The 18,473-nt window shown below is 45.5% G+C and overlaps 1 protein-coding gene across 1 annotated transcript in view; it reads right to left on the bottom strand.

The window, feature by feature from the left end:
* NT5E (5'-nucleotidase ecto) overlaps nucleotides 1-18,473 on the bottom strand; it is a 69,460-nt gene that overhangs the window by 4,153 nt on the left and 46,834 nt on the right. Inside the window, exons 4-8 of the mRNA XM_004605637.2 lie at nucleotides 15,191-15,388; nucleotides 7,181-7,335; nucleotides 3,089-3,194; nucleotides 2,185-2,334; nucleotides 1,011-1,211 (exon numbers count right to left, since the gene is read on the bottom strand). Of these exons, the coding sequence (XP_004605694.1) occupies nucleotides 1,011-1,211; nucleotides 2,185-2,334; nucleotides 3,089-3,194; nucleotides 7,181-7,335; nucleotides 15,191-15,388 (810 nt within the window). The remainder of the gene's footprint in view (nucleotides 1-1,010; nucleotides 1,212-2,184; nucleotides 2,335-3,088; nucleotides 3,195-7,180; nucleotides 7,336-15,190; nucleotides 15,389-18,473) is intronic.

Here is an 18,473-nt window from a genome sequence, read left to right as displayed (position 1 = left end):
CCTTTTAAACCTGCCCTTCCAACCACTATCATGTAACGGACAGAAGAAGCATGTTGTGCCTATGCTACCAGGACATGCTAGACCTGCCATCTCTCCTCCTTGAAACACGGAGCTGAAAGAGCAGGATACCCATGGTCAGGCCAAGGAGGATCCTGTCCGGGCTTCTTGCTGAGGATGCAGAGAAGTGCTGCATGTCCTGTAAGCTTGCTGGGCTCCAGGGAAGAGGAAGGCAAATAGTATATTCTGTGATTGAGCTTTGTGGGTTCTCAATGGGTTGTTTGTTTTTTTTCCTTGCTTTTTGGGTCACACCTGGCGATGTACAGGGGTTACTCCTGGCTCTGCACTCAGGAATCACTCCTGGCGGTGCTCAGGGGACCATACGGGATGCTGAGATTTGAACCTGGGTCGGCCGCGTGCAAGGAAAACGCCCTACCTGCTCTGCTATTGCTCCAGCCCCTCAATGGGTTTTTAGTGTGAAGCTGATAATTATCCTTTCTGCTGCCAAAATATTGACCATGGTCAAGTATGGTTCTGCCCATCATTTGCTCTACCAGCTCACTCTGCTGAAGAAAGGAGGACATAACTCATGTTGCTCTATTTGACCTAGTCTAAAAACTTCTAAAAGTTGAACTAATTTAATATGGTTTTCTATGTCCATCCAATGTGACGTTCATGAAGTGTGACTTTTTCTGCGGGTGCATAACATTCCACTATTTAAAGAGCTGAACAGGTATGCGTACTTAAAAGACTGCAAGGTCCTTTTGATTCTGAATACTTTCTCCTTGGGTGTGGCAGGATAGGTGTGTGCTGGGCAGGGACAGGACTTACAGTCACTTTTTTTTTAAATAGTCACTTTTGCTGTCTACAATTTCCCAACAAATAGAATGGGAGGGAGTTAATACGGGACAGTTTTATGACTGGTGCTAAATGCACGCACCTTCCCTTTTGACCAGACATGTTGATCCTTGTGTGCCTTTGGGACAGGAAGAGGAAGAGACTCATGTGCTTACCGGAGTCATGTTTGAGTACGTCATCTCTTAGCATCTGGAATCCATCTCCACCATTGGCAAGAAAGCTTGGGAGAACCACTTTATAGACGCCATCCTCCCGGAGAGGCTCGTATCTGGGCACGCGACATTGCGTACAAAGAACATCTAAACTGACCACCCTGTCTCCAGGATTTCGGGAGAGATCATACACCACATGGATTCCTAGAGAAGAAATGAATATGTTTTCACCAGATTCAGTGGGAAAGATCTAATTCCTCCTAAGAAGGAAATTTGGGGCTATGTCTGGAATTGGGGCACTATGTGGTTTTCACTTGGGTGTTGCTCCCGTGAGATCTTAGCAAGAAAGTAGCAGTAACAAGTGCAGTCACCTCTCTTGGCCAGGCTCTCCTGGGGTCCTTTGAGGAGGCTGAGAGCACTGAAAGTAAAGTGGGCATTAGCCCCTATAGGGATGGGCTGACATTGCTTGGGGAAACCATATATCTTTTCCTCTTCCCCCACCTCGTTTTTTTTGCTGGGGGTTGAACTGAGTGTCTCCCAGGTACCAGACATGTGAGCTGGTACCACCATGGAGCCTACTGTTTCAAGTCCTGCGAACCTATATCGTTTTAAAAATAATTAATCAAATTTATTTTGGAGTCTCCCAGTGGTGCTCAGAATGCCCGTGGTCAGTGAGGCCCAAGACCTGCCCCAGGTCATAGGGGACCAGACTGAGATGTGCATCGGATCCCCACAGCAATTTACCTCTCCCTGGGACAGTGTGGACACTGCTTTCCCCTGCATGGTTTGAGGGATTTTAAGGATGTTTTTAGGGTAATAAAATTAAGTTTTTGTCATGTAAAAAAAAATCTACCAGCTATAAATGAATACAGAGTTTGTAAAAAAAAAAAAAAAAAGAATATGGAATGCTTAAAACAATTTACATAGGAACTAGATGTCCAGGTAATTGATCAGTTTAGTTTAGAGGGCCAGTTCCTGATGAAGGTCAGGCAAATACTGCTCATTCAGGTCCTTGGGGTGTAGACCCTGACCAAGTCCCCATGGGATGGCTGTGCATGACCACTGAGAGTCTATATGGTGGTGCTGGGAGAGGCAGGGAGAACACAGGTGGGGCCCTGGGGAGGGGGAGTGGTCCCAGGCAGGAGGCAGCTTCCCCTGACTTTGGTGGGTGACTTACCGCCCACCTGCAGGAACTCTCCGCTGGACTGGCCATAGCGGTACACACTGTGTTCAAAGGCCTTCTTCAGGGTGGAGCCTTTTAGTTGTATCAGGTCAAAGGTGCCTCCAAAGGGCAACACCGCAGCCAGGTTCTCCCAAGTGATTGTGCCTGAGGTGGTCAGAGATGGGGCAAGAAGGAAAACAGTTTGAGGGCCAGCTCTCCCCAGCCTATCTGAGGATGGAGGCTCCCAGGACAGGAAGGAAGGGCCATTTTGGTGCAGTTCCTGACTCTTGGTGAGGGGAGGAATTATTCAGAAGGTCTCCGGCTCTGCCCTCCCCACTGGGCACGATGCAGCCTGGCAGGAAGTTGTGGCTTCCAAGTCCCTTGACTGCCTGGCTTGGGGCTGAGCACCCAGGGCTTCTCCACAGAGCCCACGTGTCCTCAGGGCCTATTGCTGTTGTCTGAGGCGAGTTGGGGCCCACAGGGACTCCTTGGTTTTGACATAGATCTGGGGGAACCACAGACGCATCCCAGTATCCTCAACATCTGTCTAGTTGGATTTATTTACTGTATGATATAATCCGGCGTCCCTGGAAGAGCACTGCAAGAGCACTTGGTCTCTCTCTCCAGAGGCCAAGAGGGAGGTCCATGTCCTGCCCACACCAGCCCCCCTCAGAGTTCAGCCCTGTGACTTACAAGCCTGGCTCAAGCTGGGGTGGCACTAGCCTGAGCTGCAGCCTCTGGGTGCTAGTGCCCAGGGAGCACACACATGGGAATGAGTCTCGGGGCTGGGCACTGACTTGAGCAGCTGCTACGTGTAAGGACTGCCATGATGTGTGGCTGGCACAGGGGTGAGCCGAGGCCAGGTGTGAGCACTTCCGGGAAAGAACTCGCAGTGCTCAGGCCTCAGGAGCAGACATACCATTGTTCCGCTCATCAATGGGGGACCGAATGGCACCGCCATTTAAAATGCACATGGATACGTGGTTCCAGGAGACTTCATCCGGGTGTCTAAGGTTGTTGTTAATCTGCAACAGTAGCACAGACTTCTATCAGTGATTCTAGGAACAAGGGTAGTTATCAGGAGGAAAGACATGCTGTAGGGATCCCGAGATGTCTCAGGGCTGCAGCTGACCCCAGAGCAACAACTGGTGACAATTTATATCTGGATCTTTCCAACCTCTCCCACCTCCTCTACCTGAAGACAAAAGAGCGGAGACCTTTATGGTAATACACTTAGGAGTTTCCTGAGAACATTATTCTTTCTCCAGCTTACTCTATTGTAAGAACATAGGATATAATACATACAAGGTATGGAATATGTGTTAATGTTCACAGACTTCCAGGCAATAGCACGTTTTAGTACTTGAATTTGCAAGGTACCACATTATATAAACATCTTTTCTCCCTCTCTATCTTTTTTTTTTTTTTTTTTTTTTTTAAATTTTGCTTCCCAGTGGCTGGAGAGATAGCACAGCAGGTAGGGCATTTGCCTTGCACGCGGCCGACCCGGGTTCAAATCCCAGCATCCTATATGGTCCCCTGAGCATGGCCAGGGGTAATTCCTGAGTGCAAAGCCAGGAGTAACCCCTGTGCATTGCCAGGTGTGACCCAAAAAGCAAAAAAATAAAATAAAATTTTGCTTCCCATTCCCCACAGTAATGCTCAGAGGCACCGGGACAAGACAGTCCAGTGCTCTGGGTCACCATGATCTCAGGCATTGGCAGCGGCCAGGGGAGATTGTGTGGTACTGGGGAATAAATTCTGATCCTTGCACATGCCAGTCCTGCATCCTGACCCTTGAGTGGTCTCTCTGGCACTGGGAAGGGAATTGTTGACTGGGGTGGGTGTCAGTGTTCCAATGCTAGCACCATTCAAGTGTCAGCTGTGATCAGAACCACATCCATGCTCTAAGGAGCAAATATAGAATATTGTGACTACTCTTATACCAGACTCTTAGAAGCCTGGGATGATAATACAGTGGGGACAGCTTTTGCCTTGCACGCAGCCCACCCTAGTTCTATCCCCAGCATTCCATATGGTCCCTGAAGCACTGCCAAGAGTAATTTCTTAATTCCTGAGCACAGAGCCAGGAGTAACCCTTGAGCATCACTGGGTGTCACCCAAAAAAGGCAAAAAAAAAAAAAAAAAGCCAGTAGCCCTAAGGCCCCTCTCCTCAGACCTGGCGCTCCAAGGCAGGAGGCCTTGCCTGAACAGGCTGTGGGGGGCCAGCGGGAGGCCTCCCTGCAGACGGCTGCTCCTTCTCAGCCTCTCCTGCTCAGTCTCGCTTGCTCCCAAGGTGATCCCTAAAAGTCTTTCAACTCGACCTCAGGAAAATTCCCTGACCTCTACAATTAGGCCCTCAGACAACTCCCAAATCAGCAGGTTTGGAGGCACAGACATATTACCGAAAAAAAGGAAAATCAGTTTCTTTTGAATGTTTGAAAAATACATGTGTGGGGCTGGAGTGATAGCATAGCGGGTAGGGCGTTTGCCTTGCATGCGGCCGACCCAGGCTCGATTCCCAGCATCCCAAATGGTCCCCTGAGCACCGCCAGGCATAATTCCTGAGTGCATGAGCCAGGAGTAACCCCTGTGTATCGCCAGGTGTGACCCAAAAAGAAAAATAAATAAATTAATTAATTAAAAAAATACATGTGTGGTTACAAAAAAAGTTCTCGGACAGAAAACAAAACAGTGCCAAAGCAAAACTTTTCTTACACTTTTCTGTACCTTTTTATTCACAAAGACATGAGCAGTACTAACAGCTGAGGTGTTCCCTTCCAGCCCTTTCTTGAATCATTTGCACACGGCTTCTCTCTGGATACTTCTGTCACTGATGTTGGGCCCAGAATCTGTCTCAGCGTGGAACACAGGAGCTTGTGTCTGGGTGCTGAGCCCCGGGGGCAGGAGTCCGAGTAGGCTCTGACGGCGCCCCGGGGCTGTTATGCCATTGTGCTAGGACACGGGTAGACAGACAGCGGGTCTTCCCATGAGTGGCCTTGCTCAGTGGAAGACCTTACTGTCGTCACTACAATAGATGGTCTCGTTGTCTGCTTATAAGGGAATCAGTGGTCATGCCAGACCCAGACTCTCAAGCCAAGTGGACAAGTCAGTGAAAACACATAGGCCAAGATAGGCCACATGGACACGCCTTCTCTGCTATGGCTATAGATAGAAGAATGGGTGTATTTAAGAGTTATCTCACTCCTTATGATCATCTAATCTTTGATAAGGGAGCAAGAGATGTGAAGTGGAGCAAGGAAAGCCTCTTTAACAAATGGTGCTGGCACAACTGGACAACCACATGCAAAAAAATGGGTTTAGACCTTGACCTGACACCATGCACAAAAGTCAGATCAAAATGGATTAAATACCTCAACATTAGACCACAAACCATAAGGTACATTGAAGACAAGGTCGGCGAAACCCTCCACGATATTGAAGATAAAGGTATCTTCAAAGGTGACACGGAACTAAGCAATCTAGTAAAAACAGAGATAAACAAATGGGACTACATTAAACTAAAAAGCTTCTGCACCGCAAGAGATACAGTGACCAGAATCCAAAGACTATCCACAGAATGGGAAAGGATATTTACACAATACCCATCAGATAAGGGGTTGATATCAATGGTATATAAAGCACTGGTTGAACTCTACAAGAAGAAAACATCCAACCCCATCAAAAAATGGGGCGAAGAAATGAACAGAAACTTTACCAAGGAAGAAATACGAATGGCCAAAAGGCACATGAAAAAGTGCTCTGCATCACTAATCATCAGAGAGATGCAGATCAAAACAACCATGAGATACCACCTCACACCACAGAGACTGGCACACATCCAAAAGAACAAAAGCAACCGCTGTTGGAGAGGATGTGGGGAGAAAGGGACCCTTCTACACTGCTGGTGGGAATGCCGGCTAGTTCAGCCCTTTTGGAAAACAGTATGGACGACTCTCAGAAAACTAGAGGTTGAGCTCCCATTTGACCCAGCAATACCACTGCTGGGAATATATCCCAGAGAGGCAAAAAAGTACAATCGAAACAACATCTGCACATGTATGTTCATCGCAGCACTGTTTACAATAGCCAGAATCTGGAAAAAACCCGAATGCCCCAAAACGGATGACTGGTTGAGGAAACTTTGGTACATCTATACAATGGAATACTATGCAGCTGTTAGAAAAAAGGAAGTCAAGAATTTTGTAGTTAAGTGGATGGGCATGAAAAGTTTCATGCTGAGTGAAATGAGTCAGAAAGAGAGAGACAGACATAGAAAGATTGCACTCATCTATGGTATATAGAATATCAGAGTGGGAGACTAATACCCAAGAACCGTAGAAATAAGTACCAGGAAGTTGACCCCATGGCTTCGCGGCTGGCCTCACGTTCCGGGGAAAGGGCAACTCAGAGAAGCGATCACCAACTACATTGTAGTTGAAGGCCATGTGGGGGAAGGGAGTTGCGGGCTGAATGAGGGCTAGAGACTGAGCACAGCGGCCACTCAACACCTTTATTGCAAACCACAACAGCTAATTAGAGAGAGAGAACAGAAGGGAATGCCCTGCCACAGTGGCAGGGTGGGGTGGGGGGGAGATGGGATTGGGGAGGGTGGGAGGGACGCCGGGTTTACGGGTGGTGGAGAATGGGCACTGGTGAAGGGATGGGTTCCCGAACTTTGTATGAGGGAAGTATAAGCACAAAAGTGTATAAATCTGTAACTGTACCCTCACGGTGATTCTCTAATTAAAAATAAATAAATTATTAAAAAAAAAAAGAGTTATCTCACTCCTAATTCAGAGCACCAAAATGAGTGCCTTAATATAAGACTTTTTAAAAGTCAGTGGATCAAGATGGGTGCCTTCCCAAGGGTTGCTGGATACATCCTGGCCAACCTTTTGTCTGGGCACTAATTTCCTTCGCATCCCTGGTTCTGTAACTCCTTGCTTCCCCTCCTACCTGTGTCCTTCCTCCTTCCAGTCTCCATCGCCTCTCTCCAGGTACCACTCACCATAGCATCACAAATCAGGTTGCCCATGTTACATTCTTTAAAGCGGCAGGATTCAGTGGAGCCATCCAGGTAGACAATTGTTTTTCCCAATTCCTGGGTTGAATAATTATCTAATTTGACCCTCCATTTGTTAATGTCTGCTTTTATTGCTGGATCTAGAAGAAAGAAAGGCGGGAGTGGGGGAAAGCAGCCTGCAGTTAAAGGTTTCAGTCCCAGCCTACATTTTGGAGAAGAATCAAATATTAGGTAGTCTATATTGTAAGTCTACATTTCTTTCCTATATGTAGAGTATATAATATTATGTACATAACATTATATGTACATAATATTATATACATATTATAGATATAGTACAGGCAGTGCATATTATAGTATATAATATGTATAATATTATATACACACATATATATGTGTGTATGTAATATATATACTATATATATATATATATAGTACAGGCAGAGCCTGGCAAGCTACCCGTGGCATATTCAATATGCCAAAAAATAAATATATGTGTGTATATAATATTACATATATATGTTCTATCTATCTATCTATCTATCTATATGTATATCTATATCTATATCTATATCTATATCTATATATATAGTACAGGCAGAGCCTGGCAAGCTACCCGTGGCGTATTCAATATGCCAAAAACAGTAACAATAGGTCTCATTCCCCTGACCCCAAAAGAGCCTCCAATCATTAGGAAAGACGAGTAAGGAGAGGCTGCTAAAATCTCAGGGCTGGGATGAATGGAGACATTACTGGCGCCCGCTTGAGTAAATCGACGAACAATGGGATGACAGTGATATATATATATAGTACAGAGGTTGTGGCCCCTCACTGTCCTCCATCCCTCTGTTCTGATGATGGTAAACAGGAAACGACATGTGAGGAAAACACAGGTAGGTGGCGGGGTTGTAAATGCTTGGAATAAATGTGCTTTGACAATGTAAGATTACAAAGGCAAGGCACAAGTCATGGGACACTGTCTCTGCGCCATCCAATTGGAACCTCTTTGCGTAGGCAATTCATGCTCCTGTGGCCATGAGCTTTGAGTTGCTTTTCCATACCAGGACACATCTTAGAAAGGCACAAAAGGGGGCTGGCTGGAGAGATAGTGTATTGGGTGTGGGTGCTTTATACGTAGCCAAGCCAGATTTCATCCCTCGCACCATAGATGGTCCCTGAGTCCCACTATGAGTGATTTCTTTTTTTTTTTTTTTTTTTATATTTATTTATTTTTTTTTTTTTTTGTGGAAAGTTACAAAGTTACAAAGTTTTCAGGTTTAAATCTCAGTTATACAATGCTCGAATACCCATCCCTAAACCAGTGCTCATATTCCACCACCAAGAATCCCAGTATAGCTCCACCCCGCCCCCTCACACCCCAAACACCCCCACGCCCCTAGCCCCCCCACCCTAAGCCCCCCCCGCCTGTGTAACTAATAAATTTCACTTTACTTTCACTTTGATTGCATACAATATTTCAACAAAACTCACTATTATTGTTTGGAGAGTCTCTCCCCTAAAGTCAGACCTGCTGAAAAGGAAGCATTAGGTAATTTGTTTTCCATTGCTGAGGATGAAGAAGTGTGAGGTCGAGTGACCACATTTAGCGGCCTCTCAGTTTTGGGTTTCTGTAATTTAGTATTTTAGTAACTAAGTCCAGAGAGATATCTGCCAGAAGTTGCATCGTTGCCAACTTGTACTTCTCAGTTACATTATATTCCACATATGAGTGCAATCTTTCTATGCCTGTCTCTTTCTTTCTGACTCATTTCACTCAACATGATACTTTCCATGTTGATCCACTTGTATGCAAATTTCATGACTTCATGTTTCCTGACAGCTACATAGTATTCCATTGTGTAAATATACCAGAGTTTCTTTAGCCAATCATCTGTTTTCGGGCACTCTGGTTTTTTCCATATTGTGGCTATTGTGAACAGAGCGGCAATGAACATGGAAATGCAGATGTCATCTCTACTATACCTTTTTGCCTCTCCAGGATATATTCCCAGGAGTGGTATTGCTGGGTCAAATGGGAGCTCAATTTCTAACTTTTTGAGAATCGTCCATATTGTTTTCCAAAAGGGCTGAACCAGTCGGCATTCCCACCAGCAGTGAAGGAGAGTCCCTTTCTCCCCACATCCACGCCAACACCGGTTGCTTTTGTTTTTGGGGATGTGGGCCAGTCTCTGTGGTGTGAGATGATATCTCATTGTTGTTTTGATCTGCATTTCCCTGATGATTAGTGATGTTGAACATTTTCTCATGTGCCTCTTAGCCATTCGGATTTCTTCTTTGGAAAAGTTTCTGTTCATTTCATCACCCCATTTTTTGATCGGGTTGGCAGTTTTCTTCTTGTGGAGTTCAACCAGTGCATTGTATATCCTTGTTATCAACCCTTTATCGGATGGGTATTGCATAAATATCCTTTCCCATTCTGTAGACTGTCTTTGTATTTTGGTCACTGTTTCTTTTGAGTTGCAGAAGCTCCTTAGTTTGAGATAGTCCCATTTATTTATCTTTGTTTTCACTAGCTTAGCCAGTGGCGTGTCAGCTTTGAAGATACCTTTGGCTTCAATGTCGTGGAGGGTTTTGCCGACCTTATCTTCAATGTACCTTAGGGATTCTGGTCTGATGTTGAGGTCTTTAATCCAGTTTGATCTGATTTTTGTACATGGTGATAGATGGAGGTCTAAGCCCATTTTTTTGCATGTAGCCGTCCAGTTTTGCCAGCACAATTTGTTAAACATGCTTTCCTTGCTCCACTTCACATTTCTTGCTCCCTTATCAAAGATTAGATGATCATATATTTGGGGGTGTATGTCAGAGTATTCAACCCTGTTCCATTGGTCTGCCGCTCTGCCTTTGTTCCAGTACCATGCTGTTTTAATGACTACCGCTTTGTAGTAGAGTTGGAAGTTGGGGAGGTTGATTCCTCCCATTTTCTTTTTCCCAAGGATTGCTTTAGCTATTCGTGGGGGCTTATTGTTCCATATGAATTTCAGGAGCGCTTGCTCCATTTCTTTGAAGAATGTCAAGGGTATCCCTATAGGGATCGCATTGAATTTGTACAATGCTTTGGGGAGAATTGCCATTTTGACAATATTAATTCTTCCAATCCATGAGCAGGGGATGTCTTTCCATTTCCTCGTGTCCTCTTTTATTTCCTGAAGTAGTGTTTTATAGTTTTCATTATACAAGTCCTTTACCTCCTTTGTTAAGCTGATTCCGAGGTATTTGATTTTTTGAGGCGCAATTGTGAATGGGATTGCTTTTCTCAGGTCACTTTCTTCTCTCTCATTATTTGCATATAGGAAAGCCATGGACTTTTGGGTATTGATTCTATAGCCTGCAACTTTACTGTACGAGTCTATTGTTTCTAGGAGTTTCTTGGTAGAGGTTTTAGGGTTCTCTAAGTATAGTATCATATCATCTGCGAATAGTGAGAGCTTGATTTCTTCCTTTCCTACCTGAATGCCCTTAATATCTTTTTCTTGCCTAATCGCTATTGCAAGTACTTCCAGTACTATATTGAACAGAAGTGGAGAGAGTGGGCATCCTTGTCTCGTCCCTGTTCTCAGAGGGAAGGCTCTTAGTTTTTCCCCATTGAGGACAATGCTTGCCATAGGCTTGTGATAAATGGCTTTGACTATATTGAGGAAGGTCCCTTCTATACCTATTTTGGCTAGTGTTTTCATCATAAACGGATGCTGGATCTTGTCAAATGCTTTCTCTGCATCTATTGATATGATTATATGATTTTTATCTTTTCTTTTGTTGATATGGTGGATTATGTTGATTGATTTCCGGATGTTAAACCATCCTTGCATCCCCGGGATGAATCCCACTTGGTCGTGGTGTATGATCTTTTTGATAAGTTGTTGAATTCTATTTGCTAATATTTTGTTGAGAATTTTTGCATCTGTGTTCATCAGGGATATTGGCCTGTAGTTTTCTTTTTTTGTGGTGTCTTTGTTTGCTTTTGGTATTAGGGAGATATGAGCCTCATAGAAACTGTTAGGGAGGGTTTCTGTTTCTTCAATTTCCTGGAATAGCTTGAGAAGGACTGGCAAAAGGTCCTCTTTAAATGTTTGGAAGAACTCACTAGTGAATCCGTCTGGACCTGGGCTTTTGTTTTTGGGGAGACTTTTGATTACCATTTCAATTTCCTTGATGTTAATTGGACTATTCAGGTACTCCAGGTCTTCTTGGTTCAGCCTTGGGAGATTATAGGAGTCGAGGAATTTATCCATTTCTTCTAGATTCTCTTGTTTCGTGGCATAGAGATTTTCAAAGTAGTCTCTGATGATCTTTTGAATTTCATTGGTTTCTGTCGTGATGTCCCCCTTTTCATTTCTGATTCGGCTTATAAGGGTTCTCTCTCTCTCTTTCTTTGTGAGTCTTGCTAGTGGTTTATCAATCTTGTTTATTTTCTCGAAGAACCAGCTCTTGGTTTCATTGATCTTCCGGATTGTCTTTTGGGTTTCCATGTCATTAATTTCTGCTCTAAGTTTTATTATCTCTTTCCTTCTGCCTGGTTTTGGCTCCTTTTGTTGGTCCTTTTCTAAGGTCTTGAGCTGTGAAGTCAAGTTATTTATGTGGGCCCTTTCTTCCTTCCTGAGATATGCTTGCAGAGCTATAAATTTTCCCCTTAAAACGGCTTTAGCTGCGTCCCACAGGTTCTGGTAGCTCGTGTCTTCATTCTCATTTGTTTCTAGGTACCTTTTGATTTCTTCCTTGATTTCCTTCCTGACCCACTCATTGTTCAATATCGAGCTATTTAATTTCCAGGTGTTTGATTTGGTTTTCTGCATCTGTCCACAGTTAAGTTTTATCTTCAGTGCATCATGGTCTGAAAAGATAGCTGGTACAATGTCTATCTTGTTGATTCTGTTGAGGTATGTTGTGTGGCCCAGCGCATGGTCTATTCTGGAAAATGTTCCATGTGCACTGGAAAAGAATGTGTATTCCTTTTTTTGGGGATATAAAGCCCTGTATAGATCTATTAGCCCTCTCTCTTCTATTTCTTCCTTCAAAGCCAGTATTTCATTGGTGAGTTTTAATCTTCTAGATCTGTCCAGAGGAGACAGTGCGGTGTTGAAGTCTCCAACTACTATTGTGTTGCTCGAGATGTCCTTCTCGAGGTCTCTTAGCAGCTGTTGTAGGTATTTAGCTGGTCCCTCATTGGGTGCGTAGACATTCAGGAGTGTGATTTCTTCCTGATGTACACATCCCTTGATTAATAAAAAGTGGCCTTCACTATCCCTTCTAATCTTTTTCAACCTGAAGTCTATGTTGTCCGATACTAGTAAAGCCACTCCGGCTTTCTTGAGGGAGTTGTTTGCTTGCAGGATTGTTTTCCATCCTTTGACTTTGAGTCTGTGTTTGTTCTGGCTATTCAGATGTGTTTCTTGCAGGCAACAGAAGGTTGGGTTGAGTCTCTGAATCCATTTTGCCAGTCTGTGTCTCTTAATTGGTGAATTCAGACCATTGACATTAAGGGAGATTATTGTTATGGGATTTTGTGCCGTCTTTGTGCAAGGGTTTGTTGTGCTTGTAGAGGTTGTTCTTGTCTTACAATAGCCCCTTTAGTGCTTCTTTTAGGTTTGGTTTTGAGTCTATGAAGTTCCTGAGCTGTTGTTTATCCCCAAAGTAGTGTATGATTCCTTCTAGTTTGAATGAGAGTTTAGCCGGATAAAGTATTCTTGGTGAAGCGTTGATTTCATTGAGTTTTTTCACTATATCCCACCATTGCCTTCGAGCTTGGAGGGTTTCCTCTGATAGATCTGCTGTGAGCCTAAGGGGTGCTCCTTTGTATGTGATTTCCTTCTTGGACCTTGCTGCTTGGAGTATTGTGTCTCTCTGGAAGATGTCCATCATTGTAACTATGATATGTCTTGGGGTTTTTCTGTTAGGATCTCTTTTAGCTGGCACTCTCCGGGCGCCTTGAATCTGGATGCCCGCATTGTCCAGCTGTGGGAAGTTTTCCGCAATGATTTGTTTGACTGTGTCTTTTTCGTTGGGGTTGGTTCCCTGTGGTTCTGGTAGTCCAATGATTCTAATGTTGTTCCTCTTGAATTCATCCCCTAGGACTCTGATTCTGGCTAGAGCTATTTTGAGGTCTCTTGCCATGGTTTGATGTTGCCTGTAGGCCTCTTGCAGCTCATCTTCAAGCATACTGATTCTGTCTTCGGCTGCAGTCATCCTATTGTTGAGGGCAGTCAGAGAGTTTTTGATTTCATGTACGGAATCCTTCATTTCTTTTTGAAGGTTTTTTATTTCTGCTCTCATTTCTTCGCGTATTTTGTCGGCTGTCTGTTGTATTGTTTCCGCCAGGTCTTCCTTGAAGTTGTCCATCTTTGCATTGAGTTGATTGAACATGTTGAGGATTTCAAGTCTGAATTCTTTCTCAGAGAGGTCAAGTTTGTAGGAGGCGCCCATTGAGGTTTCCGGATTCCTTTGATCGTCCTCTGGTTGCAATGGGGATTTTCGCTGTTTCTTCATGTTGTTTGTGGTGATATGAAAGAGGGCTCTTGATGATGAGTGTCCCTGTTTCCTTTTGTTGTGAAAAAGGATTGTGGATAGGCTCAGTTAATAGTGGTTGGCTTTTTAATTGCCGGTGTAGAACCTGGTCTCCTACTGAGATGTTCTTATGTGAAGTCTTGTGTTTTGTTGTCCTACTGCTTGCGAATAGCTAGGATGTTAGTCTTGGATAGGATGTTGAGAAAAGTACTTTCCGCCGCGTTAGCGGCGGCCGCCGGTAATGAGGCCACGCCCACTTTTCTTAGACCACGCCCCCTGGTGGTTAGGCCACGCCCCTTTCCCACAGACCTTTGCGGGAAGACAGGACGGCGGCGGCGCTTGGGGTCGGCGTGCCGGCCACTCGGCCGGCAGTCCGGAGGGGAGGGAAGCCCGGGGTGCTCAGGGCCGCGGAGCAGGCTGGGTCCGGAAGGGCGGGTCGAGGGAGCGTCACAGACCTTTGCCGGAAGACAGGACGGCGGCGGCGCTTGGGGTCGGCGTGCCGGCCACTCGGCCGGCAGTCCGGAGGGGAGGCTATGAGTGATTTCTGAGCCAAGAGCCAGGAATAAGTCCTGAGTACCACTGGGTGTGACCCCCAAACAGAGTGTCTGATATGTGTCTGATAATGAGCCTATTTGGGGAAAGAAACAAGATTTTTTTTTTTTTGCCTTTTGGGTCACACTCGGAGATGCACAGGGGTCACTCCTGGCTCTGCACTCAGGAATTACCCCTGGGGGTGCTCAGGGGACCATATGGGGTGCTAGGAATCGAACCAGGGTGGGTCGTGTGCAAGGCAAACAAACGCCCTACCTGCTGTGCTATCACTCCAGCCCCCAAGAAACAAGAAATTTTTGACTCGTGGATGAGTTTCAAGGTTCATTGTTCATAAAGAGGGTAAGACTCAGGAGAGAAGGTAAATTTATTGGTACCTTGTCCTAAAACAGCTAGAATTTTGCAATACATTGCAATACAGGTACTGCAATGTTAACGTGTTTGTCCCTGTACCTACTTCGAGCACCAGTTCTTGTTCAGAGTGATTATTTCCAACTACCATTGTCATAGTGGCCGCTTCTCTATTCTATATATATAGCTGCTAAGTAGGGTTCTTTTTTGTCTCTTATTCAATTGATGGACTGGAGCGATAGCACAGCAGGTAGGGCACTTGCCTTGCACATGGCCAAGCCGGGCCTGATTCCTCTGTCCCTCTTGGAGAGCCCAGCAAGCTACCGAGAGTATCCTGCTCGCACGGCAGAGCCTGGCAAACTCCCCGTGGTGTATTCGATATGCCAAAAACGGTAACAAGTCTCACAATGGAGACGTTACTGGTGCCTGCTCAAGTAAATCAATGAACAATGGGATGACAGTGCTACAGACAGTGGCCTAAAACAGGAACCCAACCCCAAAACAGTCCAGCCACCGTCCTGTAGATGTAGTATTGAATGATGTAATATTCAACATGCAGTGAGTTTCATATACCTTCGGGAATGCTGCTGTTGAGAAGAATGGGGTTTCCATGTGACGTGATGACATCTCCCTTCTCATCAAACTCCACCTTCAGATAGCCTAGGTATTTGCCAAATGCGTAGGCCTGGACCACAGGCACCTTCCGCCCATCATCGGAGGTGACTATGAATGGGTAGTTCCCAGCAGGCACTTCCTTGGAAGGTGGAGTACCTGCAAGAAAGAACACATGGATCAAGTCAGCCCTTGCACACAGCTGGTTTTAGGCCTGATGACACCGGGCATCTAACTGACGCCAGCTGCCAATGCACACAGCAGATCTCTCGGAGACTTAGATGCCACCCAGGCATTTGCCCCTGTTTCCGAATGCCCTTCTGTTCCATGAGTCCATTCATTCTCAACTCCACAAGCTGGACAAAGCCCTTCAGAAGTCTGAGGCTCTCTGCTAGGTACTGTGGGGACACCGAGAGGCGACACGCCCACCAACACCCTCACCTGGCTTCGTTGTCCCCAGTCAGGCTGTCCCTCAGTCTCCTCACCTGTAACATGTGGAACACCACGACTAAATAAAAGGTCTAAACTGCCTCCCAGGTGGCAGGCGCACACTCAGGGAAAGTACATCTCTCGGGCCGAAGAGAGAGCACAGTGGGAATGGTGCTTGCCTGCATGCAGTCAACCCAGGTTTGGCTCTAGGCACTGCCAGGAAGTGACCTCTTAGCACAGAACGGGGAGTAGCTCCAGACGTGGTCAAGTGTGGTCCCCAAATAAACAGTCTATTTCTTTCCCTAATGAGGTGGTAGCATTACAGAGAAGAGAAGATACTCAGTCCAGATATTCAAGTCCTCATGGAAGGGAGATGGGAAATGACAAAGGGTTTGTTGCAGAACTCTGCCCATCAGCAAAGCCCCTTCACTCTGTGAGCTGCCCCCTGTGCAGACACCCAGCTCAGCTGACCCCACCTGGGGCTGAGTTTTACTACCATCAACCTCAAAGGCACCTGGGCAGAGCGTGAGAGCCTCTCATCAGCCTCCTCTCCCAGGGCACATGAAGGCTAGGAGCTGGACACTCCTCACTCTTGGTTCCCTGCATCTCGCCCCATTCGACAGGACCCAGTGGCCAAGGTGTGGCTGTTTTAAATCAGAGATTGGAGAATACGCACTCTTGACCCACTTCTGTTTTAATTTTGGGCTGGGGAGTGCTCCAAAACAGTGCTCCAAGTACCTGGCCATTAAAATCCTGGCCATTTTTAAAAATTGAATCACCTTGAGATACACAGTTACAAAGTTGTTCATGATTGGGTTTCAGTCATAATAATTTTCCATCACCCATTCCTTCGCCAGTGTACATTTCCCATTACCAATGTCCCCAGTTTCCCTCCTGCCCCCCCACCCCTGCAGCCTATCTCTATGGCACCTTTTCCCCCCTCCTTTTGGGTATTATGGTTTGCAATACAGGTACTAAAATGTTAACGTGTTTGTCCCTTTACCAACTTTCAGTACCAATACTTGTTCAGAGTGATCATTTCCAACTATCATTGTCATAGTGGCCACTTCTCTATTCTATTCTAGCTGTCCTCCATCCTGGCAATTCTTGACCAACCAGACTGAGAGGTGTAATGCAAAGGTGTAATTTCCACCACCAATGCCCCCAGTCCACTGGGGACATTGGTGGTGGAAAACTTACACTGATGGAGGGCTGGGTGTTAAATCATTGTATGACTGAAACTCAATCAGGAAATCTTTGTAACTGTATCCCACGGTGATTCAATAATAATTAAGAAAAAAAATTTCCTGGGTTTCTCTCTTTCACACCAGATCAACTGGGGTGAATACTATGAATGTCCCCACTCCTGCTGTACAGGCTTTTGCTGAAAGCAGGCTTCTTCCAGCTCTGTAATCACAGAGTAAGGATGCTCCAAATTCAAATCCAGGCATTTCACAAGCTGGAAAGAGCTGAACCCATCTTTACTTTTACTCCCTTGGGGGGGGGGCAAAAACAGGAAAAGAAAAAATAAATCTTGTATCCTTATTTTAACAAAAGTCGCTGATCTGAGATCCACTGTGGGCTGCATACGATGGGCAATGTTGGCCGATGCATCGCAGAGTGGCAGGAAATGCTCACCTGCTTGCTCTCCTCCATCTGTTATGTGCTAGAACTCATGGGCTCAGGGGCTGGGACAACGCTCACCAACCTTCTCAAGCTGGGCGGGAGCTGGGGAAGGTGTTTTTGTGTCCAGAGGTTCGCAGAGGTGCAGTTCACAACAGTTCCACCAGATGGCGTGGAACACCCCTTCCAGAAGAAAAGACTAAGATTTAGGAACGGAAAGTTTCCTGGGAACCTCCAAAAGAGCAAGCCTTCTGACCTCCCTTTTTTTTTTTCTTTAAAAGTATTGTTGAATAGACATTTCCTCCAAAAACACAGAGAGCCCCCACAAAAATATCCTGATAGGTGGGTGGGTGCTGGGAAGGTGCAGGGAAAGACAGGCAGGTGGGATGTAAATAATGGCACGGCTAGGAAACAGTGTGAAGGGGGTCCTCAACAATTAAAAAGCAAAAATACCAGAGGTGGAGAGATAGGAACCACAACCTGGAGCCTGGTGTGCCTCCTCTGCCCTGCCCCCAGCCCCACAAACAAAAAAACAACCGTCCCCAACCGCCAACCAAGAAAAAACAAGAACAACAAAATTTTTTTAAAAATGCTTCATGATCTATGATCTAGCAATTCTACTTCTGGGTAGTAATATAATGAATAAGAACACACTAATCTGAAAATATATGAGCCTGACTTTTAGCTTTCATTCGTTTTGCTGCCTTTCACAGACATATATCCAAAGTTAAACAATATATATGTATTATACATCACTGTATCACTGTAATCACTGTAACACTGTAATCCCATTGCTCATCGATTTGCTCGAGTGAGCACCAGTAACATCTCCATTGTGAGACTTATTGTTACTGTTTTTGGCATATTGAATACACCATGGCTAGCTTGCCAGGTTCTGCCATGCAGGCGGGATACTCTCGGTAGCTTGCTGGGCTCTCCGAGAGGGGCAGAGGAATCAAACCCGGGAGGGATAGAGAGAGAGAGAGAGAGAGAGAGAGAGAGAGAGAGAGAGAGAGAGAGAGAGAGAGAGAGAGAGAGAGAGAGAGCAATAGCACAGTGGGTAAGGCATTTGCTTTGCACGCGGCCGACCCAGGTTTGATTCCTCCGCCCCTCTCAGAGAGGCTGGCAAGCTACCAAGAGTATCTTGCCTGCACGGCAGAGCCTGGCAAGCTACCCATGGTGTATTCGATAT

The sequence above is a fragment of the Sorex araneus genome, chromosome 4 (assembly GCF_027595985.1).
Source record: "Sorex araneus isolate mSorAra2 chromosome 4, mSorAra2.pri, whole genome shotgun sequence".
NCBI classification, from domain to species: Eukaryota; Metazoa; Chordata; class Mammalia; order Eulipotyphla; family Soricidae; genus Sorex; species Sorex araneus.
The sequence above is the reverse complement of the archived record's forward strand: the minus strand, read 5'-3'. Positions and strand labels throughout refer to the sequence as shown.